A 27,546-nucleotide genomic window follows, 5' to 3' on the forward strand; every position below is an offset into this window, starting at 1 on the left:
AAATAAATGTAAAAAAATGTAAAAGTTTACAAAATATAAATAAATAAAATATTTGAAAAAATAAAAAACATTTTCGGTATCAGTTTCGTCCTGACATTTTTTTAATTTCGGTTTCGTTTCGGTTTTAAAATTTCCATTTCGGTGCACCTCTATTATTTATGTATCACTCAGCTGTAGATCCTCAAATCATCTCTGAATTGGTGCCGACACTGTCCTTCCTTCTGGAGGGGGGCTACTTTTGTTCCCCATGGTCCCTGTGTGTGTTGTAAAGTAGCCACCGCTTTAAGGTCACTCCCATGATGGACTACAATCTCATGTATAGTTTACTGATTTTGTATTGAAGTTCTAGGCTATCATTAGAGTGAGCTTGGAGCGGTGACTACTTTACAACACACACAGGGACCATGGGGAACAAAAGTAGCCACCCTCCAGAAGGAAGGACAGTGTCAGCACCAATTCAGAGATGATTTGAGGATCTACAGCCGAGTGATACACAAATAAGATACATTAATAGTTCATGTACTTGAATGTATTAAGATTTAACTTGTGTAGTGTCCCTTTAATATAGTGAAATTAAAACAACTCTAGAGATCGTTGCCCATCCATGGCTTCAACATTCACGAGTGTCTCTGCTTTTTTATTTCGGAAAATAATTATCCTCCTGTTTTCAGATAAATAAGGAAATGACCAAAAGTCTACAAGTCTGCCCCTGACAGCTCCAAGTGTCTCATCTTGTAGAACTAGCCAGTTGGACAGACTAGCTGGCAGGCCACCATTTTTTACCCCACCTTTTATTGTTCCCTGAGGTCTATGGGCAGCCTAATGCCCTGGAGTCACAGGAAGTGGGCTGAATGATGCAAAAGAAGGGCAATTAGCATCACTGGATTGGGTAGCAGGGCGAGTCTGTGGGGTACAGCACCAAAAATGGGGTAAGTATAGCAGCTGGAGCAGCTTTCCAATTTTTAGAAAAGGATTAGGAGTGACATTTCTTTTTTATGCCCAAGCTGGAGTTGAGTTTTAAGGGAAACCTATGCAATCCATTGAAATGTTAATTAAATCAAACTTCACAGCAGTTTTTCAATTTTGTTTAACCAATATCAAATCTAAAACAATATATGAATGTGTATGGCGAGTGATTAGTCTAATAGGAGGACCATCAAAGACTGGCTAACCCAATCTAATACTTGTAAGTAAATGTTAGGTTATAAAGTCTGTTTTAGGACCCCTTAAAATGTAGAACTCTATAAAAATATATATAAATATTCAATATATTCATAACAGGGGTTAGGTTTCCTGGTACATGTTGTCTTCCTTTAGTAGCCCAAGTTATTGCATTAGGTTACAATATTCAATATCTTGAATGTTAACCTAGTTTCTGAATTGTTTTTTCAAAATGATATCTGAACATGCAAAGCTAAACCGTATCAAATACATATACCGTCATGTCACTTTGATTTTTAATGTTTATTTGAACTTTCACTACAGTTCTGCTGGAAAAAAACCCATCCATGCCAACTATATACATTGCAAGTAAATTAGCAAAGTTTATTGGGGCTATGAACATTCGAAAACACCCCCAAAAAGTGAATGCCAAGTGGAAGGGTCTCCTTACCATAATCACTTAATCAGACCCAGTGTTGTAATTAAAAAAAATTAAAAAAAATCCTGCACCCCTGTGGATGTGGAGCACCCTTGGCAAGTATTACCAAAGATGAAAGGCTCATTGAAATAGACGGTGGTTTTATTCCAAGCTCTGTGCACATAAGCCAATTACAAGCCAAGTAGATGAGAATTCTTAAAAGTTCTGTCTAGATTGTACTTTTGCCACGGCTACAAGGAAGTTATTTTTGGGGGAGGGGAAGCTTTAAAAATAAATGGCTTTAAACTAAAATCGAAAGATATTGTAATTTACTTATGTTGTTGGAATGTTCATGGTTTATGTTTGCACTTATTTTATATTTACTTTCTGCAGCCACCGATTGGTTTTCACTTTCTGTATTTTGAGTGGTTGGATATAGGCTCATGGAGGTATACGTTTGCCTCCATAACAGTTTGTATACGTGTATTTTTCTTTTGGAATATTTGATACATTATTGAACAAGAAATATATTTTAATTATAAAATTGCTTGTGCAGAAATTGTACAATATAATTCTTTGAGTGGAGTTTTCCTTTCTGAAAAAATAATCCCTGAAATTCACAAACAGCATAAAGAGCAACAAATGGCGCAACTTGCGACAGATTCAGGTGACTGGATGCAAGGTGTATAAGAATCTGCTGAAGAATGTTGCCTGCGGCACAATTTGCTCCCATGTGGAAGACGTCTTATATGGATCCACTTTTCTTATTGATGGGGTGGTATTTCATAATACGTTGCAGCCATAGCACCAGAATGTAAAAGTGTTGCACATAAGAACTAACTAATAATACTAATAAAAATAGTCACATGGTTTTTTTATTAATTTGGTGCAGGACTTTAATATTGCCAGAACGCCAGAAAAGTGTTGCAAACGTTTGAATGAATTTCCCGCCCCCCCCATGTGAGAAAGATAGGAAAATATTGTGTAAGTAAAGCAAAGAACAGAATGTACAAATACTATTCAAACAGTGGAAAACTACAACAAACCAATTATACTTGTTACATTTTTTCCCCTAAGTTTCTTTTACATTTCTATTTTCTTTCAATACTACGACTTCAACAAAATACAAAATCAGATATTCTCAATGAGACTGCTTTTGACTATTTTACAGCATGTCGTACACGTGAAATGTAGTTACGGTACAGACAGTATTCGTTGAAGAATAATGCAAAACAAAGCCAAACCGAAAACAATGGAGAAACCCGGTCAATATGATTTTCTTTTATCGTTTCATGAAGTGCATCCAATATTTAAGGCTAATGTTTTCCTAAATTGAGGAACTGGGGGGGGGGTTAAGAAAGGAGAGAACAAAAAATAAAAGCTCCGGAACTTGTACCAGACAATATGGTCTTCATATTCGGCTCAGTCACTATTGTTTTAGGCAGCTAAATTGAGGTCCTGCTACACTCAGTTCAATGAAGAGGTCAATGCATCTGGGTTGCCTGGAGACTGATGGTTGCTACAGCAGCACCAGATAAGCCACACTAAATAAGCTTCAGCTTGGAGGCAAAAAGCATTTACGGCTGAGAGGGAAACATAAGATGCAGCTGTCTCAGCATGCAGCACCGTGCAAGACCGTGCAACTGCCTTCACTTTACTTGGCCTGAATGATGATTTCAATGAGAAGCCAATCTCACTGGGACAAGGGCTAAAATAAGATTGGAAGGATTTTAATTAGACAGAATACGGGATTACTTTAGTACTGGGGCTCCTTTGTTCTTCCTGTTGGGTCACATGTTACCTAAGAATTTCCCCCCTAGCTGCAAATTCCTCTTGATTCTACCCCACCCTCTGACCTCTTCCTGCATGGAAACTGGTGCAGATTTTGAGCTCATGTTCTTTATACCTACAAGCTTAGCTTCTCTCCAAATTCCCTATCAGGTTTCAGCCTCCTTGTCACTCCTTGACACACTTTTAACAATAAAGCGAACATGATTTCTGGGGATACTTTGCTGCTGTTATGGTTTATCCAATGCAAAATGAACAAAGCACCAGCTAGTTAAATGTCGGAGATAATAATTTTTTGAAGCTGGTAACACATTCTCTCGCTGACTTGATCTTAGAGAAGTAGAATTTAGTTTGAAAAAAATGTGTTTTTGGAATGTCCGTTCGATTCTCTAATAGTTAATGGGGTCAAATTGACAATCGTTTTCAACTGTAGTGATGGGGGGAAAAAAAAATCAGATGAGCAGGATGCAAAATTGTTCTCGAACAAAACCAACAGTGAATGTGGTTTTCATTTGAGAAGCTCCATTCATTTCAAAAACCAAATGTTAAACCCGAATAATTTCGAATGACATTCAAGTTTCTGATGGCATTATCGAATGTTCTGATGAGAGTTTTCATATGGATGTTCGTATGAGAATCTCCCAGTATATGGGCCGTTTTATTCTTGAATTAAGGTTAAAAACAAAATTAGGGTGAGCTGTAATTTTCTTAGGTGTACAAGCTTCCTGGCTTCTGGGTCGTGTCCAGCACTGAACTAAAGCTGCAAACAGACTTCAAGATCATCTAATAATAGTACTCCCATTTGAACTCAAGTCTGGGAACCAAACATTCTGGATCTGGACCCCATCACAGGACTTTGCCTTACATAGTATTTGAGGTTGAATAAAGTCACAGGTCCATCAAGTTCAACCTTTGTGTGTCTGTCTGTGATTGTGCATGTGTGTACACGAGTCCCTGCGTGACCTTGTTTTTAAGAGTACCTGTACCCCTGTATGTATCGTGCTCTAAGGAAGGTATCTAAATTATTGCTACCTCTTGTGGAAGCAAGAATTTAACCGCTCTAACTGAAAAGAAGCCCCTGTGTCCCTTGTGGGTAAATCTTTTCTCCACCAGTTTTAGGTGGTGGCCTCTAGTCTTTGTTATGGAGTTTCCTGTAAACCAGGGGTGCCCATAAGGTTGATCGCGATGTCCTCTTCTCCCGCCGGTGGGGCTTCTCTGGATTCCCGTTGCTCTCCCCATCTGTATGCAGTGGGGTTCCGAGAAGAAGTGAAGGAAGCGGCGGCGGGGGAGGGCGGAGCCGCTGTCACAGAACTAATGCCGAGCGGTGAGGAAAGAGAGACGCTCGGTCTGGATCTGACAGTCGGCGCCTCTCTCTCCCCTCACAGATCAGGCCTTAGTTCTGTGACAGCGGCTCCGCCCCCTCCCCCCACCCCGCTGTGGGCTTCGTGTCGGATCCCCCGCTGCCTCTGCCCGGGAGAGCAGGGGAGATCCATGGGAGAAGTTGACCCCCTGTGGGCGTTACCGAGCGGCAGAGGATCGGTACATATCAGTGATATGTACCGGTCCTGTGTGCAGGACAAACACTGGAGCGATCAGCTGATCACTCCAGTGTATGTAAATAACTGGGGACACATAGTACTATGTTTCCCCAGTATAAATGAACAGGATGTGATTTACATCACTTCCTGTTCATTTATGATTTCCCCCCAGGGGTGCGGCTGCCGGCTGAATGTGTTAAGATGGCGCAGATGGAAAGGGGCAGGACACCTCTCCCCATGTGCAACGCCACACGAGCACCACAGGAGGATAAGACGCCGGGGCCTCTAGGACGCACTGGAATGTAAGCCGGCCGACTCCCTGTGTTCAGGGGCAGGAGGGGGTGTGGGGTTGTATTGAGGTCAATGGCACCGCAGGCATGTCCCCCGCCCACAGTGCGATCGCCCGCACATTAGTGCCTGCATTCCGGTCCAGTGCGATCTGCAAAAACAGTGCTCGCAGCATTTTTGCGGATCGCACTGGACTGGAACGCAGGCACTAATGTGCCTGGGTTCCGGGTGCAGGCGATCGCACTGTGGGCGAGGTGCTTGCCTGCGGTGCCATTGACTTCAATGCACCGCCAAGCCCCCTCCCGCCCCTGAATGCAGGTGTTTTTTCGTTGGTAGATCTCATTCAGCTCGTCATTTGAAAAGTAGATCTCCAGATGAAAAATTGTGGGCGCCCCTTCTATAAACAGTTTATTGCTGATGTTGCCATGACCACTAAACATTTTGTACATCAAAATCATGTCCCCTCTTAATCTCCACAGATTTCAGGTTGCTGTGCATAGAATGGACTAATTGTTTTCTGAATTTAACATCACCTTAACCACCTTCCGTCCATGGCCGTTTGTGAACGGCCGGACGGGAGTCTGCTAGGAGCGGGAGGGCGTCTTAAGACGTCCTGTCCCTCCCCCCTCTCGAGTGCGGCACTCAGCGCGCACACGAGAGGGAAAACTGTGAGCATGTAAACAGCCAGCGATGGCTGTTTACATACAAGCGATCAGGCGTCTCTAGAGACGCCGATTGCTTGCAGGAGCTGCGGGTGTGCGGCCTCCCTCCCCCCCATACCTATGTCTCCTCGTAGCTGCTGCCGCTCCATGATCCGATGTGGCCGGTGCGGCTGGGACAGGCACGGCAACGCTCTAACAGCAGATCAAAGGGAGATCATTACTCGATTTCCCTTTGATCTCTCTTCCTGTCCCCGAATGCAGGAAGTGATGTATATTACATCACTTCCTGCATTCAGTGTCACTCTCCGGTGCAGAACACCGGAGAAAAGCTGATGAAGCAGATCTCTGCTTCATCAGCTTCTCGGGGGGTCCTTAGGTGACATCATAGGGGATTTCTTAATCCCCTATGTTATAGCAATAAAGTTGTCTAAAAAAAGTTTAAAAAAAAAAAATACAGCATTAAAAAAAATAAAGAAGCCCAAAAAAATATTCACAAATAATAATAAAAAAAAAATAACACAAAAAATGTTTTAAAGTCCCCCGCCCCCCCACATACACATGCAAACATGCGAGAAAAAATCAGACAAATGGGAAACATAATATTCAGGCCACTCTATCAATAAATATAAGCCTACCTAAAGTAAGGGCCTCATACCCATGAGAACTGGGTCCCCGACATTCATGTTTCAACAAATACCTTGCCAATAGGTCAGAAAACTGTGTGTGCAATACCAAACATTTCTCATGGTCATAAGCGATCATTAGCACTCCCTAGGGAAGCCCTAAACAACTTGATGTTTGCTTGAAGGTTGTACTGAGCAGCTGAATGGAGACCTTATCAAATTACAAGTGAATTCAGGAGCCAGCGAGGAGCTTACATTTATATTTATGCAGTCAGAGAGAGAGAACATTAAACAGGCAATAGAAAAGGCTTTAAAAAAAGTACTTTAAAGTGACACTAAACTCAGGAGATAAATCTTAAACATGCATTCAAGCACCTTCACTAATAACAAAAATACAGATGTCATTTGTAAGAAGCACACTGAGCTCCTGGGATTTGTGCATTCCTGTTTAATGTATGATTTTTTTTTTTCTAAACATACTGTATATAAGGGATGCACCGATACCATTTTTTTCCAAGTACAAGTAATGATTTTGTTTATTGTCATGTGACAGTTTTTCTAAAACAATACAGACTAATGATTTTAGAACAGTGGTGGAGCGCCAGTATCGGCACTGGTATCTGAACTGGTAACTGAACATCCCTACTTATTTTTTGTATCACTCGGCTGTAGATGCTCAAATCATCTCTGAATTGGTGCTGACACTGTCCTTCTGGAGGGGGGCTACTTTTGTCCCCTATGGTCCCTGTGTGTAAAGTAGTCATTACTCCAAGCTCACTCCCATGAGAGACTACAATCTCAATACAAATTAGTAAATGAATATGAGATTGTAGACCATCACGGGAGTGAGCTTGGATCGGTGGCTACTTTACAACACACACAGGGACCATGGGGGAAAAAAGTAGCCCCCCTCCAGAAGGAAGGACAGTGTCAGCACCAATTCAGAGATGATTGGAGGATCTACTGCCGATTGATACACAAATAAGATATATTTTTGTTAATAGTTAGTGGGTGAAATTTATCAAAACTGGAGCACATAGAACGTGGAGCAGTTGCCCATGGCAACCAATCAGCTTCTCTCTTCAGTTTGTCCAGTTAAGATTTGAAAGTGAAAGAGAAAAGCCGATTGTGAACAAAATAGGGGAGAAAGGAGTTACGCTACAAATAACATTAGTGTAGACTAGTCTCCAGGGTTTCAGTAAGATAAATCAAAAAATATGTAACCCCTAAACAAATATATATACAAGGCAAATTTAATAGAAAAATTACACAAAACATCAAATCACCTACTACAAGACATCTAAAATCAATTTTTTAGATGTCTTGTAGTAGGTGATTTGATGTTTTGTGTAATTTTTCTATAAAATTTGCCTTATATACCATAAGATACTAACTGTGTTACTTGGTTACTAGACAGCTCCATGAAAGGGATTTCTTTGTTTAGGGGTTACATATTTTTGGAGAAAAGCCGATTGGTTGCCATGCACAGCTGCTCCAGATATTGTCTGCTCCAGTTTTGATACATTTCCCTCAATGTATTTTAAGATTACCTCCTCAGTTGACGCTTACTTTAATTACTGAACTTTAAGTACAGTGACACTTTGCCTATAAAAAACCCCAGCCTTCCCTCCCTAGTCCCCACTAAGATAATCCAACATTAAATACCCTCCCTGGTACACCCAATGTACTTGGTCAAGAAGAATATCTGTGCAGTCTTGAAGACATGAAAAAAAACCTTACAGTATTCAAATAGCTACCGGCCATGTGTTTAAGGCTTTGATTTTGCTTTATTTATTCATTGCAAGAGGTCCTATTTTTTAGGTTAACATGCATCCTATTGATTCAAATAAGAACTATGGAGGTGATTGATTTACACTCATCCTCATAGTTCGAGCTGATGTGTGACAATGTAACTGTCACACGTCGGCTCAATAGATTGGGAAGTGAGCGAACACATACTGTCGCTCGCTCACTTCTCGGTCATCTCCCTGCAGAGAGCGGTGACTGTCAGTCACCGCTCCCTGCAGGGATCCCCCCCCTCCCCGATCCTCCAGCGCTGACTGGCGGAACGGACGGGGGAGAAGGCGGGCACAGCTGGCTCTGCCTCTAGATAGGCAGAGCCCGCTCTCACTCACGCAGCTGGGTGGATCTCGACAGCATTGTTGGGATCCGTCCCGGCTGCAGCGGTCTTAGTATATTGCGAGCTACACTGAGCTTTGGGTCATGGGAGGACGCTAGTATATGTCCTCCCGTGACCCTTAAGAGAACAATGGGGAAAAACACTTGCCTCATAGTTCTCTTTTAAGTACAGCGACACTTTGCCTATAAAACCCCCCAGCCTTCCCTTCCTATTCCCCACTAAGATAATCCAACCTTAAATACCCACCCTGGTACACCCAATGTACTTGGTCAAGAAAAATCTTTGTGCAGTCTCGAAGACATGAAAAAAAACTTACAGTACTTTAAGTAGCTACAGTCCATGTGCTTTGTGCTTTGATTTTGCTTTATTTATTCATTGCAAGAAGAGGTCCTATTTTTTTAGGTTAGCATGCATCCTACTGATTCAAGTAAAGTGGCCATTTAAATTGCAAGTCCTCGTTAAAAAGCTGCATGAAATGAGTATACTAAGATTAATATAAAATATTGTCATAAAAGGTAAAAAATAAGCAACCATGAAATGTGTAATGAGGAAACTAGTTGAACAGCCCAAACCCAAAAATACTATTGTAACCCCAAATGATTAGACGTTATTTGTTGTTTTAACGATCACATCTGAAAATGTGAGAAGTACCGGTGCTTGAATATTTGTGCTCCCCATGTAAGCAAAGACCCTTTTCTATTCTTTAACCTAATCTCTTGCGATAGGACTGTATGTAAACAGCTGTACATGTTTTGTTTGACAAATGACTGCGGCATAATTGGTTTAAATAGATACTGCGGACAACAATGATTACCAGATAAGATTAAAATGAAAAGGACCAGAACAAAATAGAAGTGTACTAGTGGAAAGATGGTTTGATTTAATCTGAGGCAGCAAATTACAGAGCTGGGCAAATTGTTTATTTTCTGACTGAAATGCAGAGAGGTTTCTCTGTGTGCTGTTGTCGCATTCCTTCCAGGACTATTATAAAAATGCAACTTCCAGAGCGGCTTAAAAAAAAAATAAAAAAAAATCCGTGTAGCTAGGGCAACAAAGACACTAAAGAGGGGCTTTGGCATTGGAGGGAGGCTATTCAGGACTATAAAAAGGACCACTATTAGGGAAAATAGTGTATTATGATAACTGTAGGCAGTGTATACGTGGAAGAATAGCATTCAGCACAAGAATTCCATTTCTATTTAATGAACCTTTTATTTATATTTTTCTCCACATTTACATGGGACAAAAGAAAACACTGCCGGGGAGCTGGAAAAGCCGCAGCAACAGTTCTTCTTTTTGAAGATTTCAAGCTCATCTAAACCCGAGAACAGAAAAGGAATGTATTGCAGCTTACCAATTCTTTCATGTGATGGTTGCATTAGTTTTCTTTTCTTAGGCTTCTTTTACATCATGCCAGATTCACGCTTCCTGTCCCAGGGTGACCATGTTCACTTAAAGGGGTTCTAAACCCTCCAGTTTCTTTGCCTATATCTACTGCTAGCAAGCAGTAGATATAGGCAAAAAGTTAAAAATAAAATGTTTTAACAGCGGTTTAAACTTAACTCGTTATCGCTGTGCGCTCCAGTGCCGAGAATCAGGAACTGCTTGTGCGGCCGCAAAGGATCTTGGGGCGGGCGCATGCGCAGTTCGGATTCTCGGCCGGGAGACGAGCAGAGACGCAATGTAAGTCTTTGGCTGCGTGCGCCAGCATGCAGATATCGCTGGATCGGAGGGACAGAGCAGTCAGCGCTGGATCGGAGAGCCGCCACACCGCTGGAGGGACAGATGACAACATCAGAAAAGAAGAAGATCGGAATAAGAGACAAAAATACCTGAACAGAGCCAGCAGCTAATTGGCTGCTGCATCTGTTTGATCAAAGATTTTACAATCAGCTGATGGAGGGATGCCGGCCAAAATGTGCATAGTGTATGGCCAGTGTTACTGTATTATTTATATAGAGCCGACAATTTACATACTGCAAATTCACATCAGCCCCTGCACCCAAGGAGCTTACAACCTAAATTTCTCTATACATGAACGGAGCTTTACAGTGCTCTTTCCTGCCCTTCTCCCCCTCCACTGCAGCGATGGTATGTCTCTCAGCGTCCTTACGTCCTATACACAGTGAGGGGAATTTATCAAAACCAGAGCAAACAGAAATTGGAGCAGTTGCCCATTACAACAATCAGCATCTCTCTTCAGTTTGCTCAGGTAGGATTTGAAAATGAGACATAGAAGCTGATTGGCTGCAGTACAAATCTGCTCCAGATTTCATAAATTTCCCTGCAATGTATAGAACAGAAGGACCCACAGGACCATAAACTGCTGCAGAGAAGGGGGAATGAGGCTCCAGTGACCAGTCTAAGAGCAAGCTGTCTCAGGGGATTGGGTGAGTATAACTTTTTTATTTCTGACCCTAGGTAAGAACAAGCACTTATCCCTTGCATTGCGGGAGTAGCTCCACTTCAAAAAGGTGAAAAAAATTGATAGAGAGTTCTGCTTTAACTCTTGCAGTGCAGAGGCAACCCCCACCCTACTGCAAGGCGAGTTTTTTTTTTTCCCCCCTCTGGAATTTAGCGTTAAGGCAAATACTGCCATAATAACCTAAAATATGTGCCCACTGAAAAGACTCAATACTTCCCATTTAAACAAAGGTGTCTGTATGACATATTCCAAAAGCAGAGATGACTAAAACTCACAACGCAATTAATCTGATATAGCTAGTGTAGGAATTACCATAGCAGACCGCTACGTACTGCTGGCACAGCCTGAACCTCCTGGCTGGGAGATGAGGAGACATGTCCCAGCTGACTGAAGGAGTCTGGAGGATGGAGGTGGGAATCAGTCCTAGGAATCAGATGATGGCAGCTACCAATGGAATCACTGCTGACACATTTAATGAGCCCCTCAGCAGGCAGTTATTAAAGTGTTCAACACCAATTTCCATGATTGGAAACAACTGAAACAATTCATCCCCACACAGCTACCTTCTCATGTATAACTTGCTCCTCCCTTTTAGACCGTAAGCCCTCACGGGCAGGGCATTCCTTACCATCTTGTCTTGTATTGTGATTGTAATGTCTTCCTTATATTGTAAAGCGCTGCGCAAAATGTTGGTGCTATATAAATCCTGTATAATAATGATGATGTGCTGCTAGATATCTATACACAACATATCGAGGTAAACCGTGGCATCTTGAACTATCTCAGCACTGCGTCATTATACAAACCAAATGAATAGGAATCACCAGCACTGAGTAAAAGATTTGAAATGATAAAGTCCATCTAAATCAGACAGATCGTCATACATCATAATTCAGGGGTTACATTGTTGTCCTGATGAAGGGTCCCTACGTGGCCCCGAAACGTCGGTTATAAATATTGCAACGTGTATGACGATCTGTCTGATTAGATGGACTTTATCATTTCAAATCTTTTACTGAGTGCTGGCGATTCCTATTCATTTGCTGTTTGATGTGCACGGCACCATCCGTGAGTATCACAGCAAGTTCCATTATTGTGATTTTGGCCGGAGACGCTGCAAGGAGTGCAGGGGGACATATTGGACTTTATTATACAAACCAACACATGTGAATCATCCAAGCTGCTTACCTGAGTTGAAGTAATGCTGGCATGAGAAGTAGTTGATGAGGAGGGTAATGGGGATGAGGCTCCTCCTGGTTGGAGATGATTGGCAGCATACATGTGTGACATGTGTGAGCTGGACACTGGGGTGCTGGATCCAGACAGGGCACTGGGGAAGGATGTTGCTACATCACTGCTGTTGTAAATGCCTGTGTGGAATGTACGAAATTAACATTACATCAACGAATAGGAGACATGCAAATATACACAAGTGAAATGATAATTTATAGTCTAGGTGGCTATTTGGTGAGGAATTATGCGCAAATTGTACGCAAACCACTAAATACACAACTGAACCTGCCAAATGATTTGTCCTTCTGTCCACCCAGTCTTAAGATTTACACAGTCCTGCCGCACAGCACAGCCAGAATGCTGAAATGACTTATCTCCGCTACAGGCTGGCCATCACATCATAATTGGACAGTGGAGGAGCAAGACTGATGAACATCTCTCTGTTCTCTCCTCCTGTCTCTATAGTCTTGGCAGTACATGTGATTACAAGGCCACCTGATTGGCCTCAAGGACTGCCTCTCCTCTCCTGCTGTACAGGGGATTACCAGAGGCGGAAATCAAATTAAGATATTTATCTTTTCATTTAAACTACACTGAAATATTTATTTTAATAAATACAAAAAACTGCATTCACTGGCCCATACACACTATCGCATTGCGTTAATGCATTACTTGTATTGGTGTGATGCAGTACCATTCATTCTGAATGACATCCCAATGCACTTTGCCAATATGCACTGCAGCACATTGTGAACTGTGGTGTGGTGCACAGCCAGAAATGGTCCACGCACGGACAGATGGCATCACATTCTCATCAAGCACACTTTGATATGATGCAGAATGTATAGTTTATTTGATGACTGTAAGCTGCCCAGGTCCTGGAGCATCACACCAACTCGAAACCATAACATTTCCAGCACCATGCTTCACAGTTGTCCTTTGCCTAACATACGGTCCTCAGTTTTCACCAAACATGTCTATTGTTAGAACTCTATCTTTCACTGATCAGTCTTACGCACATTGCTCCAGAGGGGGACATATTGGACTTTATTATACAAACCAACACATGTGAATCATCCAAGCTGCTTACCTGAGTTGAAGTAATGCTGGCATGAGAAGTAGTTGATGAGGAGGGTAATGGGGATGAGGCTCCTCCTGGTTGGAGATGATTGGCAGCATACATGTGTGACATGTGTGAGCTGGACACTGGGGTGCTGGATCCAGACAGGGCACTGGGGAAGGATGTTGCTACATCACTGCTGTTGTAAATGCCTGTGTGGAATGTACGAAATTAACATTACATCAACGAATAGGAGACATGCAAATATACACAAGTGAAATGATAATTTATAGTCTAGGTGGCTATTTGGTGAGGAATTATGCGCAAATTGTACGCAAACCACTAAATACACAACTGAACCTGCCAAATGATTTGTCCTTCTGTCCACCCAGTCTTAAGATTTACACAGTCCTGCCGCACAGCACAGCCAGAATGCTGAAATGACTTATCTCCGCTACAGGCTGGCCATCACATCATAATTGGACAGTGGAGGAGCAAGACTGATGAACATCTCTCTGTTCTCTCCTCCTGTCTCTATAGTCTTGGCAGTACATGTGATTACAAGGCCACCTGATTGGCCTCAAGGACTGCCTCTCCTCTCCTGCTGTACAGGGGATTACCAGAGGCGGAAATCAAATTAAGATATTTATCTTTTCATTTAAACTACACTGAAATATTTATTTTAATAAATACAAAAAACTGCATTCACTGGCCCATACACACTATCGCATTGCGTTAATGCATTACTTGTATTGGTGTGATGCAGTACCATTCATTCTGAATGACATCCCAATGCACTTTGCCAATATGCACTGCAGCACATTGTGAACTGTGGTGTGGTGCACAGCCAGAAATGGTCCACGCACGGACAGATGGCATCACATTCTCATCAAGCACACTTTGATATGATGCAGAATGTATAGTTTATTTGATGACTGTAAGCTGCCCAGGTCCTGGAGCATCACACCAACTCGAAACCATAACATTTCCAGCACCATGCTTCACAGTTGTCCTTTGCCTAACATACGGTCCTCAGTTTTCACCAAACATGTCTATTGTTAGAACTCTATCTTTCACTGATCAGTCTTACGCACATTGCTCCAGAAGGCCTGGTCTTTGCCAACATATTCAATTGTAGCCTTGCTCTGGACAACAAAGGCCTTTTCTAAATAAATCACTTAGGAGGGTTAAATTGGTGCAATTGCTTTCTGATTATAGATGAATGCACTTTGATACCAACTGTTAAGAGTTACCTGAACACCCCAGAATCACATTGCTAGCATGAAACAGTCAGCTCTTGGGCTGAATTTGCTGGTTCAGCCAGTTCGCAGTCATTTTAAGCCACTTACAGATTATTTTCCTTACAGTGAAATTATTGATTTCAAATCATTTGATGATCTTTTAAATCCACTGCCAGACTTCTAGGCATCCACAACTTTCTGAGGGCCTTAGAGAGCTTTATTGATCTTGGCATGAGGACACCACACACATCAATAGCAAAGAGAACACCAGACCCTAGACCCAGGCCTGTTCTCCCCCCCAAATAGACCAAGTACTGGAACCAGCTGCTGCTTCTGGTGTAAAGTGGTTGCCACTTTGAGCCAAGTTAAACAGTGCTAAAAATATTCAAGAGTGTTGTACTTTCTAGGGCAGCAGTTCTAGCCAACATATTTTAAAGAGACACTAAACTCAGGAATTAAACCTTAAAAATGCATTCAAGTTCCTTAATTATTAACAAAAATGTATCTTATTTGTGTATCACTCTGCTGTAGATCCTCAAATAATCTCTGAAAAAAAAGAATTTATATATTTATATACCGTATATACTCGAGTATAAGCCGTCCCGAATATAAGCCGAGGTACCTAATTTGACCAAAAAAAACTGGGAAAAAGTATTGACCTGAATATAAGCCGAGGGTGGGAAATGAGGCAGCTACTGGTAGATAGATACCAATAAAATTACATTAATATTTATTTAAAAGAAAAATAACCTAGCTCTGAGGTTAGGGACTTCAATTTTTAAGGTTCAACTCCTGAGTTTAGTGTCACTTTAAGGTTACCCCTAAATTACCAGATTCTTGCCCAGTCATCCCATTGGGCTGTGAGACTGAAGCATGATCAGGCCATTAACGGCCTGCCTGACAGTGCTGGGGGACTGGATAAATTTCAAATCCTCAGGCAGTAATATGCATCGTGCTTTCTGCTACACTAGCTCACCATCAAAGAGTCCCTGGAAACATTTTTGTTAAAATAAAAAAAGGAGCAAATGAAACATTACCAAAAATATTCAAGCCACAGGAGTGAAGTTAAGCATGAGTGACACATTTATTTTAATCACACTTAAGGCTGATCCCATCTGGGAAATACATCAGGTCCTCTAATTTGTCTGCCATGTGCTCAGGCAGGACACTGAAATCAAAAGAGAAGATCACTCAAAAGGGAGAGAGTGATGGAACGGGTTTTCAGCACTTGAATAAACCCTGTCGGGATGCACAAAACAGATCAATCACGGAACATGGAGAAAGGTAGGAGCCTTTCATTGGGCCTATGTGAAGCTTGGCACCCATCCGTCTTCTTGGAGCAACACAAAGCAGTGTGTGATGGAAGATGGCGAGGTCGAATGTGTTCTCCTTTCTCCTTCGATGCCTATAGCACCAAGAGGGTGAAGAGCAGGTCAAAGGGTCTGGGTGTGCCCACCACCGATTCACTCAGGGTTTCACTCTGCTGCAGTTTCACCCTCGTTACTAAAAATCATGCAGCCTATTATTTCCCAGAAACCAATGACATCACATCAAAGGAATTAAAGAGCACACAAAAGTTTTACTTAATTATCACTACCTTGGACGTGGTTCATGTACATTTAAAGCATTCGTTTTCCCCTATCTACTGCTTACGGTCTGTTTATACCCCCAGCCTTGGGCTAAACTACTCAACACTATCAAAATGCAAAGTCAAGAAAAATACCATTAAGTTCTGTGGGGTTAGTTCACACCAATGCCTGCTGTAGGTGTGCACTGAGAGAGAGACAATAGGACAGGTTGCATTTGATCTGTGTACTGCAGTGAGCATTGGAATTCCAAACAGGCAAGGAAAGCAATGCAGTGCATATTGCAACACATTGTTAAATTGCATGCCAGCGCAATATCGCTATCGCGTGTGGTGTAAGAGTCCATACCAGTTCCCCCAAAGCAATGCCTTACTTTTTTTTTTTTAAGGCCCTGTTCACACCAGGGCGGTTCAGTCGCGCGGATTTGTCCACGCTGAACCGCCAACAGTAACAATCTCATACATTCCTATGGGGACCATTTATGCGATCGTGTGTCTCCGCACAATCCGAACCGCCTGCTGCCCGAAATGCTCCCTGAGCTATTTTTTTCACGCTGAGCGTGGATTCCATATAGATTTCAATAGAAACGCGCTAATAAGCGCGTTTATGGGCGTTTTTAATTGCGTTTCAGCACTGAAACGCGATTAAAAACGCCCAAACCCGCTTTTTTAAAATTCATTGAAACCCATCTGCCCTGGTGTGAATGGGGCCTAATGGGAGGTAAGCTGTTTGCTCTATTAGTAACCTGGAGTAGAAGTTCACAATATTGTATCAACTGTGTGCTATGCTTTGAGAAATATGAATATAAGGCCTCGTTCAAACCTGACCGTTTTGTAGGGCGTTCTACGCTCGACGAACGCTCTACAAAACGGTCAAAAATATAAATTGCATTGTAGTCAATGCCCTCGTTCCCACCTTGCCGTATTTCCGCCCGTCCCTAACGCCCTACAAAACGGCCCACGCCTGAAAAGGTCCCGGGACTACTTTGGGCCATATTACCATACGCCTAGGTGTGAATGGGGCCTAAGGCTCCATTCACACCTAGGTGACAGCATTTTTGGATGTAGAAACGCAGGTGCGTCCATTATGCTCCATTTTTTTGCAAGCAGATTGTAGCACATTGATGTAAATGGGCAAACGTGCGTAAAATGCATGCAAAAATGAACAAAAATAATTGCATCACGTGTTTCCAATTGAGTCTATGGGGACAAAATACTCTGTAATCAGCCAAAAAAAAGGCTCATGTACTTTTTCCCCAGTGACAGGCATTTTGCGACAAAACGCTCAGGTGTAAACAGGGGCCATAGGAATGAATGGGATTTTGTTTTTGTGAAGCATTTTGTCTCGCTTATTCAGCTGCGACGGTACGCTCAGTGTGAACAGGGGCCATAGGAATGAATGGGATTTTCTTTTTTTTGGTGAAGCATTTTGTCGCGCTTATTCAGTTGCGACGGTACGCTCAGTGTGAACCAGGCTTTAGGGATATTGCACAAAAAGCTTGATATGCCACAATAATCTACTTCATTTGTATTATATGCTTGTGAACTAGAAGCTTTGTGTGCGATATCCCTCATATCATCAGTTGCTATTTATAAAACTGAAGGCAGGGAAAGAGATCTACTAATGCTTTGACAGACACAACTGCAATGTAAATAGATAGTTTTCGGGGGATTTCTGGAGTAGAAGAATGATGGGAATTTATTGAATAAAGAATAGTAAATGAACTGAAAAGAATTTAAAAGAAATAAAACTCTTCTGAGCAATTAACACAGTAAAGAAGGGCCACTGTTGGTGATGTAGCAGCCAATGAGAGGAAGCACAGCGCCCAGGAGGACATGCCATCAAACCCCAACATCGAATAGCAGTGGTATTGAACGCTTCAAAAGAGGAGTATCTAACTTTCTTTAGTTTCATTATTTGGGGATAGTGAAAGGGTTGCTTTAAAGTGGACCTTTACCCATATCTTTGAAACAACAACAAACACACCTTTAGGAATGTTTAGTCATGACAATCTACAAACACATACTTCTAGATAATTGCCGTCTTTGTATTCTTTGCATACCTTATTTTTGTTTTACTCCCTAGTCTTCTCATAGTGGCCATTTTTACTTTGGGCAGGTTACTAGCTCTCCTTTTTCTTCCTGGAACTAGGACTGTGACTAGGGCATGTGACCATGCAACTCATCTTAGGGGAGGAAAATGCCTTTCTCTAAGATCTCATGGCATTACAGATGAGATTTCTCAGCAATGCACTGCTGATGTAACCTTCCTAGGATGCAACACTTGGGTACATTATATCACTAACGCCCAAGAGGACCAGGACGTGGAAAAACAGTAATTGTAAGTAAAAGAAAAATATGTTTGTTTAACTAATGATTAATATTTCATGCTGCATGCAGAGCTGTATACTGATTTCATGCTGCATGCAGAGCTGTATACTGATGTGAAAGGGGGTAAAGATCTGCTTTAAGCACTGCGACACTTCAGATGCTTTCACTGCGACACTGAAACAAGACTCACTGAACAAGGTGCGATCTTTCACAAACAAGAAATCTTTTTTGACAGCTTAAATGTGACCACTGTAGTTTAAAGTACCAAGAGACATTCAATGGGGCTCAGATGGACAGATATGATTAACTACCAAAACATCTTTCAACAATCACGCCAGTTTGAATCAGCTTGTTAGTGCCTACAGAGGAGGAATACTGTGCAGACTCTCCTGGGCTGCTCGTCCTCGGGGGAAAATAATAATGATCACCAGGAAATTATAAACAACCCCGTTCAATCATCCCTTGAGAAGACTCTGCTGGAAAGTGCATAGAGAGCTGTGATTAATTCCTGATTTACCTGTAATCAGCCGCAGAAAACTGGTCCCACGTCTGTTGGAAGCTTTAAACCGTACAAGGAATGACTCTGCAGACAGTTGGCGACTTCTGCGCACTGTGCGCTTCAGCATGCGCTACCCTGGTCTGTCAGCTTACGTAGCCTACCACTTCGTGGCTGAGTTGCTGTTGTTCCCAGTTGCTTCCACTTTGTTATAATACCGCTAACAGTTGACCGTAGAATATTTAGTAGCAAGGAAATTCCACGGAACACCTGAATCCAATGATTTGGAGGGGGAGGGGCCCAATACTTTTGGCAATATAGTGTATATATTTATACCTTGGTGTGAAATTTACCATATTTACTAAGATTTCACACGTAGCTTCCAGAAGACTGGTTTTATAAATCCCAGAATACTCTGCAAAGCAAGCCCAGCAGTAGCTCTGCACTTGACCAACTAAATATCTTTGCTGTTCGATATGCATTCCATTCTTTATCCATTTCTGTATCTAATTTGAAGAAAAAAAAGATCTCCAAAAGCTTTCTATTTCGATCAGCTTAGTTAAAAAAATGGGTGCTACCGTAGATTGATTTAATCTACAACTTGTCCTGTTTAAAATACACTAAAATTAGGATCCTGATGCAAAGCATTGCAAAGTTATATACAAACGAGTTGTATACGCTGATCAGATACAGTCCACATACCCACCGCACTCAGATGCCGCTATTCCAATGTAACAAGATGGGTGCTACGGTAGTCGGCGGTTAGCCACCGCCTCGTCATATGAGCAAAAGCATAGACACCGGCACCCCAATACATATATTGGAGTGATGGTGTCCATGCTTTTGTTCATATATGCTGATCAGCCCCTGCTATTGCCTCTCACGTCGTGACTTATTACAAAGATGCAATTTTGAAGTTTGATCTCTGGGTGAAGAGACAGAGGAAATACTTAGTCCTGCCTGCAGTAGACTGATGGCATCAATATCTGTAGCGTAAAGTGGACCTTTACCCATATCTTTAAAATAACAACAAACACACCTTTATTAATGTTTAGTAATGACAATCTACAAACACATTCTAGATCATTGCCGGCTTTGTATTCTTTGCATTCCTTATTTCTCTTTTCTTCCCCAGTCTTCTCACAGTGGCCATTTTTGCTAAGGGCCGATTACTAGATCTCCCTTTACTTCCTGGAACTCTGGCACTTGTGACTAGGACTTGTGACCATGCACATCATCTCAGGGGATTTTCCGCCTTTCACTGAGATTTTATGAGATTACAGATGGGATTTCCCAGCAATGCTCTGCTGATGTAACCTTCCCAGGATGCAATGCTTGGGCACATAACACAATTTGTGCCAGAAGTGGACCAGGAAGTAGATGATCTCTATATGGAAGTAAATGAAAAACATGTTTGTTTAACTAATGAATGTAAGATGATTTCATATCAGAGCTGCATGCTGATGTGATTTTTAGTGAAAGGGGCTAAAAGGTCAGCTTTAAGGAGTGATTTTTGATGATTATTATTATTATTATTATACAGGATTTATATAGCGCCAACAGTTTGCGCAGCGCTTTACAATATAGGGAAAACATTATAATCACAATACAAATCAAGACAAGATGGTAAGGAGGGCCCTGCACCTGAGGGCTTACAATCTAGAAATAAAAAGGTACAGCTTTCATATTCACCACTGAAATGAGTTCATGCCTCCATGAAGCTTATAATTTTATGTCAGTGTCACACATGCACACCGGTCAGTAAAACGAGAGGAAACCAGAGCAAACAGAAGAAATCCATACAAACTCAGGTGAGAGCACAACAATGTCCTCCTGGTGGAAGATGAACCCAGGGCCCGCTGCCGCAACTCTACAGTGCTAAACAATGTTACAACACATTGCTCAGGTGACAGCCGAGCCATGAACAATCCAATAATGACGAGCAAGTCTCTTATTAAGAATAAAAACTCTAATTGTGAAAAAGGAACAATTGAAAAGTCTAGGAGAAGGAAACTTGCAGCAAGAAATACTCCTCAGCGCCCCTTTGCTGGGAATAATCTGATTTACAATCATCCCGTAGAAATGTTTGCTCTGCTTTGCATAACAGACACAGGGGTAATTAAAAATTTGACGACATCCATTTTACTATGGCTACCGCCATTTGCATAGTGTCATGCTGGCTTCCCCTTATATCAGTTAAAATTAGATTTCTATAATCTTGTTAAACAAATCAGCTTTTAGAAGTCATTGCCAAAAATGCAAACCACTTAACCAAGCAGCATGGAAGCTGTGGCTTTCTTTGATGCGTTAACTCTTTGTCCGTAACAGGCGCCTCCCACAAGTAATTGTGGCCCTGCTTCCATGTCACCAAATTCCTCCTGTGCGTTTATTCGTTGTGGGTGGTTATTATGTGCTTCAAGAGACACTCCAGTCACTATAGACTGACTTCATCTTCCAGCAGTTATGACCAATGTCCACCCATAAGAGTTAAACTACGGTACAAAATATTTGTCATTGCCCAGCAGCTTGAAACTAACCTGCTTGTTGACATAAGTTGGCCATGAACATTAAATGCTCTATTTCCCCATCCACACTAAACAGTGTGAATTGGGGAATCTCCCCTGCCGTCCCCCACAGCTGTCAGAATACCCAAACAGTAAATGCAGCTGATTGGCTGCGGTCCCTGTTTGGCCCATCTCCTTCCACAAAAGTCTATTGAAAAAAAACTGATTGTCAAATGGAGCTATGCCGACAAGGCCCCACACAACTCACACAACTCCAATTTCTACAGTCAGCTGGACTCGGCCAACACAGCACTGGAAGCATTGATTTCCAACAAGTGGTTCTATTGCTCAGTAGTTTCATAGAAAAAAAAACTATGTAGATTTGTCTTAAAATATTTCTTGTTTAGTGCAGCCAGTTCTTGGTTCTGTCGGTGTTACGTCAGACTCATCTGAGGTCACCATTATCAGTCTACTTCAACTCAACGCAACCTCCCGGTTAAGTTGTGTTATATCAGATTTTAAAAAATGTTTATACATATTAATTCAAACTGTGTTCAAAAGGAATTTATCAAATTATAATATAATACAAAATAACTGGTTTCTTCCATAATTCAAAATATAATCTGAACTTAGCTGAACAAAAAACAAGTTATTGGTGCTATTATAAAGGAAAGTCACATATACACAGCCTAGCCCCCCCAAAAAAGTCACACACTAATATTTCATTGGCCCGCCTTTAGCTTTGATTACGGCACACATTCACCATGGCATCATTTCGATAAGCTTATGCAATGTCACAGCATTTGTTTCCATTCAGAGTTGCATTCATTTTTCACCAAGATCTTGTAGTGATGATGGGAGAGTCAGCCCACTGTGTAAAGTCTTCTCCAGCACATCCCAAAGATTCTCAATGGGGTTTTGACTCTGATGGCCAATCCAAGTTTGAAAATGATGTCTAATGCTCTCTGAACCATTCTTTCACAATCTGAGCCCGATGAATCCTGGCATTGTCATCTCGGAAAATGCCCAATGTGCCATCAGGGAATACAAAAATCCATTGATGGAAAAACCTGGACATTCAGTATATTCAGGTAGCAGATGACCTCATTTTTTGGGGACATAATATATGAAACATTAAATCACAGCACTAATTATCCCGTGGAAGGCTCTTACCTAGTTGCTTAGCTAAATCCAGGTGGTTACTTTTTTGGCCAGGCCGTGTATAATCTAGAAAAAAATCACTGCGGATCAGACACATGAGAGTTCGGATGCAAGGGGGCACAGTGCATTTGAGGAATCTGCATGCAGGGGCCACGGTACGGATGCAGGGGATGGGTACATCAGAGGGAGTTTGGATGCAGGGGACATGGTACACTAGAAGGAGATCAGATACAGAGGCATGGTCCATCAGGGGCAGCTACAATACGGGGGCATGGTACATCAGAAGGAGTTTGGATGCAAGGCACTGTACATCAAAATGAGTTAAAATATTTCAGGTCAGTGACTTAAATGATTAAAATCAGAGACAGCCAGGCAACTTTCGTTTTCAAAAAGGAGAGGTATGGCAGCCAACATATTTATTTCAGTGTAGGAATCCTTTCTTCCAGAGAACTGGAAGGAAATCCATCTACACAGGGAGAGATCAGAAAAACTTATTTGCAGTGTCCAAGAAGCGGATTTAAAGCCCCATGTCCCCCACCCCCACTGCCTCTAATTATTTTTAAAAAATAACAAAAAATTTCCTTTCCTCCTTGTTCTTTCTTTGGCCCGCTCATGCAACGACACATGTCATCTTCTTCCACTGGCTGGTGGGTCAGCCCTGAATGTTGTAGAGCAGGGGTAGCAAACCTCCGGCCCTCCAGCTGTGCCCTCCATGGGATTTTTAGTTTCCCCACAGCTGGAGGGCCGGAGGTTTGCTACCCCTTTTGTAGGGAATGGTGTCACGTCATTCCCTGCTGCATTCTCCTGCACGCCCATATGGGCTGGGTTGATGCCCGGATGCTGTCAGATCACAGGAAGTGGGATGAATGATGCCGGGCGTCATATAACACCTAAAAAAAGACCAGCGCTGGCCCTGGGAATGGTGAGTTTTCAGAGGACAGCATCACAGAGGAAGTGAGTATTGCAAAGAGATCTGCTTTTCCTGTTTTTTTAAAAGCCTTGTCTTTTTTTTTTTTAATATAGTTTAAGATAGCATTGAGCTTTAATACAAGACCTCAGGGCTGTAAGGCAAGTGTGCTAACCACTTATTCACCAGTATACGTGATACACCCAAGCATACGTGATGCTAGCAATGGAAAAAAGTGGACTTCTAAGCAGTGGGACTGTGAACGCAACGCAACCACTACATAATGTCTACAACCAGAGTTAATGTACCGCTGCTACTTAAAATCGCAGCCAGAACTTCAATTTACACTGATAAACCTCTTGTTTAATTGACCTTGACTCAAGTGACCTCATCCGGCTGTGCAAAAGGCCCTAAAAGCCTTCGCTGTGCTGAGAACCATGCACTTGCCATTAAATAATTATTATTTGTGCCGCTATTGTAGAGCTGAACAAGGCTGTGGGATTTTCAGACGTTGAGAGCTTGCTGGCGTTTTAATCTACAGAGTTCACTCTGAAAGATGGCACCCTTCATCTTTTGCCTTGAAAAGAAGCTGTCCACGCAGACACAAGGAAGAATGAAATGTCACTCAATAACCAGTGCACAGCTTAAAAGCCCATTTACATCTAGACTTGTGGGTTCTGGTAGGTTCAAGGGAGGAAGCAGTCTTCAGATGTATAGACCTCCTACCTAGCCATTGAATTAATGCAGTTACACTATAGAAGACAGATGCATGGATATGAAATCTCAGTCAATACAGCATTTGCAGAGTTAAGTGCTCCTATGTCAATTCATTTTCTACCTAAACCTAAATGGCGACTTTTTTTCTCGCCAGCCATACAGGACAAATGCAACAAAGGAGGAAGCTGCGGTATTATCAGAGGTAAAGCCTGGCTGCGGTTTTCATACCCAAGATTAAAAGACAAAAGCTACTCAATCAATCTTTCAGACTTGCTATTTATCAGACTCTGTGAAACATTGCTTACTCTGAGGACGACATTTCCTTTTAGCTACAACTTACTCTAATGTCTACTAAATTTTTAAAAAGAAAATAAGATTTTGATATTATCGTAAAAGCGCATTCGTGAAGTCCCTTGAGGGACACAGGAATTGCAGAAAGTCTCAAACAGTTGGGCTATACCTCCTCCAATAGGAGGTTGGGACTCTGGCAAACAAAACCAGTAAACCAGCCCCTGTATAACCCCGCCTCCAACCGTCATACCCGTTTGAAATCAAGCAATGCAAAAGCCAATAACACAAAGGGATGGGACCGATGTCCGTCAATGGACTTCAGAAAAAGATTTTACGGCAAGTACAAAATTAAAATTCTCTATTGGCCATTGAGAGGCAACGGAATTATAGATATTAAACTGTGTAACCCCAGGTTGAATAACCCCGCCTCCTACATAATGCCTGCTTGAAATCAAGCAATGCAAAAGCCAATAAAACGGAGGGGCGGGACCGGTGTCCTTCAAATGGACTTCAAGGAAAAAATGTTTACGGCAAGTACAAAAAAAAACTCCATTGGCCGTTGAGGGATGCAGGAAAGCTAGATAAAAGAGGGCCAACCAATTTAGAAATTGCCACAACCGAGGGGAGGGCACTAAGAATCAACTTGATTTAATGTCTAAAGTATAAATTTACTTTAACCAGTTGACATCCGGGGTGTTAAACCCCCCTTCCCATCCAGGCCATTTTTCAGTATTCAGCGCTGCGGTACTTTCACTGACATTTATTCCGTCATGCAGCGCTGTACTGAAATTAATTTTATACCCTTTTTTGGGGACAGATAGAGCTTTCTTTTGGTGGTATTTATTCACCACAAAAAAAATTTTTTTATATATTAAGGAAAAATTACAGAATTAAAAAAAAAAAAAAAACAGTTTCCCCTATATTAAATGATAAAACATTTATAATTACCCAATTTTTTGGTAAAATGTAAAAGACGGGGTCACGTCGGGTAAAGAGACACCAAACATGTCAAGCCTTAAAATTGCGAACGCGCGCGAAACCTAAAAAAAAACTACATTACCCAAAATTGGCCATAGGCGATGCATTAAAAGCTTTTACCGCTCATCAGTTTAGTGTTATCAGTGATTGATGGCCCTAAAATGATTGCTCTCACTGCGACTTTCGCTTCAATATGTAACATGTGTAGCGCAATTGTCATTTTCGCGCGCTGGCGCATGCGACGCGTATTTACGTTTATATGTGCGTAAACGAAGGGGGGGGGGCCTTAAACATTGGGGGGGTTTCCTTTTTTTATTTATATAGATTTTTTTTTTACACTTATTGTTATTGCTATACATATATAATAGCACAGGTACACTGACAGGTCCTCTTTATGGAGACATTAGGGGTCTCTAGACCCCTAATGTCACCTGGAGACCCCATAAGAAGCTGATGAAGCACAGATTTCCTTCATCAGCTTCTTCTCTCTGACTGACTGGTGAATGCGGAAGTGATGTAATACACATCACTTCTGCATTCACACTACAGAGGGAGAACAGCAAGGAGCTGATCTCCCTCCCTCCTCCTCCTGACGCCCTCCCGAGCCAATCCCGGGCCGCAGATGGGCTAGCGGATCCCGGGATTAAAGGTGAGGGGTCAGGAGGGGGGAGTGGTGGCACTAGCGAACGGGGGGCGTGTGATCCGAAAATCACGCCGTACAACCGATCGGCGGCTATAGAGCCGCTGATCGGTTGTATGTGAAACAGCCGTTAACGGCTGTAGAGACGAGCGGGTCTTTCCTGCCCGGGCGCGCGCCAGCAGGAAAAAAATGTCATCTGGACACGGCAACCCGCGGATGCGAGTCTGCCGTCCGTCCGTTTTTTCGGCAAGAGGTTAATTTCACCCAGATATAAATGTTAATACATTTCTGAGCAGGTGTGATGTTCTCAACCATTCTACAACAATGCTTCAAGAACTAGAGTTATGTTTTTTTCTTTTTATACCCCAGTTATAAATGCTGCCATTGTTATAAAATATTTAATGATTGGATCACAGTGGAGATTTTAACCAGCAGGTTGCCAGAGACCAGTAGCAGAGAAATAACGGTGCTGCCTGGACACCACAACGTTCCAGCTGTTACCTTTAAACCAATGGTAGTTGGTAGTACATAGCTACAATTAATTAAGATTAAATCAGAAGGTATCATTACTAATAAAGGGAATAGACATTTAGTAATAGAGAAATACATCCAACAATGAAGATTAACTTTAAAGAACTCCCAAAAAAAAAACCATTCAGCCGCTGACTACAACAAACATTTAAAAACCCTAATAAATAGTCTGAACTAGGGCTGCAACAAGTAATCGACAATCGATTATTGAAAAAGTTGTCAACTTTTTCAATCATCGATTAATCGGCCTCTGATTAGTCGGCCCTGTTCACGGCTCCACACATGCTGCGCGCAGCACCTCCTCCCCACCTAACACTCGCCGCTGCCAGACTTGCCCACCCACATCCACACCTCCTCCCCGCCCTCACCGCCCACCCACATCCACGATCGGCACAGGGACACGGGGAGAAGGAGGAGCAGGTGTGGGGGGATGACAGCCGCCGATAGACAGGCCTGATCTCAGAAGCAAGTTGCTGGAATACTGCTCAGGTAAGCCTGCACTTTCCCACACATGGGGCTCTATAATGTATTGCTGGGATTTGTATTCCTCTATAGCTGATGGTACATTGTGCTGTATATTATACACAGGAATACAAATCCCAGCAATACATTATACACTGTATGTATAATGTATTGCTGGGATTTGTTGTATTCTTCTATAGCTGGTGGTATTCTGCATTGCGCTGTATAGAGGACTACAAAGCACAGCAATAATACATTATACAGCGCAATGCAGGATACCACCAGCTATAGAGTACATCAAATCCCAGCAATAATACATTATACAGTGGTGCAATGCAGAATACCGCCAGCTATAGAGGACTACAA

General features: G+C 42.1%; 1 protein-coding gene across 1 annotated transcript in view; it reads right to left on the reverse strand.

Annotated features, from left to right (window-relative positions):
* Positions 1-27,546, reverse strand: part of MLLT10 (myeloid/lymphoid or mixed-lineage leukemia; translocated to, 10) — a 187,414-nt gene that overhangs the window by 57,146 nt on the left and 102,722 nt on the right. The window contains exon 11 of the mRNA XM_018564371.1: positions 13,367-13,548. Coding sequence (XP_018419873.1) covers positions 13,367-13,548 — 182 coding nt within the window. The remainder of the gene's footprint in view (positions 1-13,366; positions 13,549-27,546) is intronic.

Source organism: Nanorana parkeri, unplaced genomic scaffold, assembly GCF_000935625.1.
Source record: "Nanorana parkeri isolate BGI_ZX_2015 unplaced genomic scaffold, ASM93562v1 scaffold23, whole genome shotgun sequence".
Lineage (NCBI taxonomy): Eukaryota > Metazoa > Chordata > Amphibia > Anura > Dicroglossidae > Nanorana > Nanorana parkeri.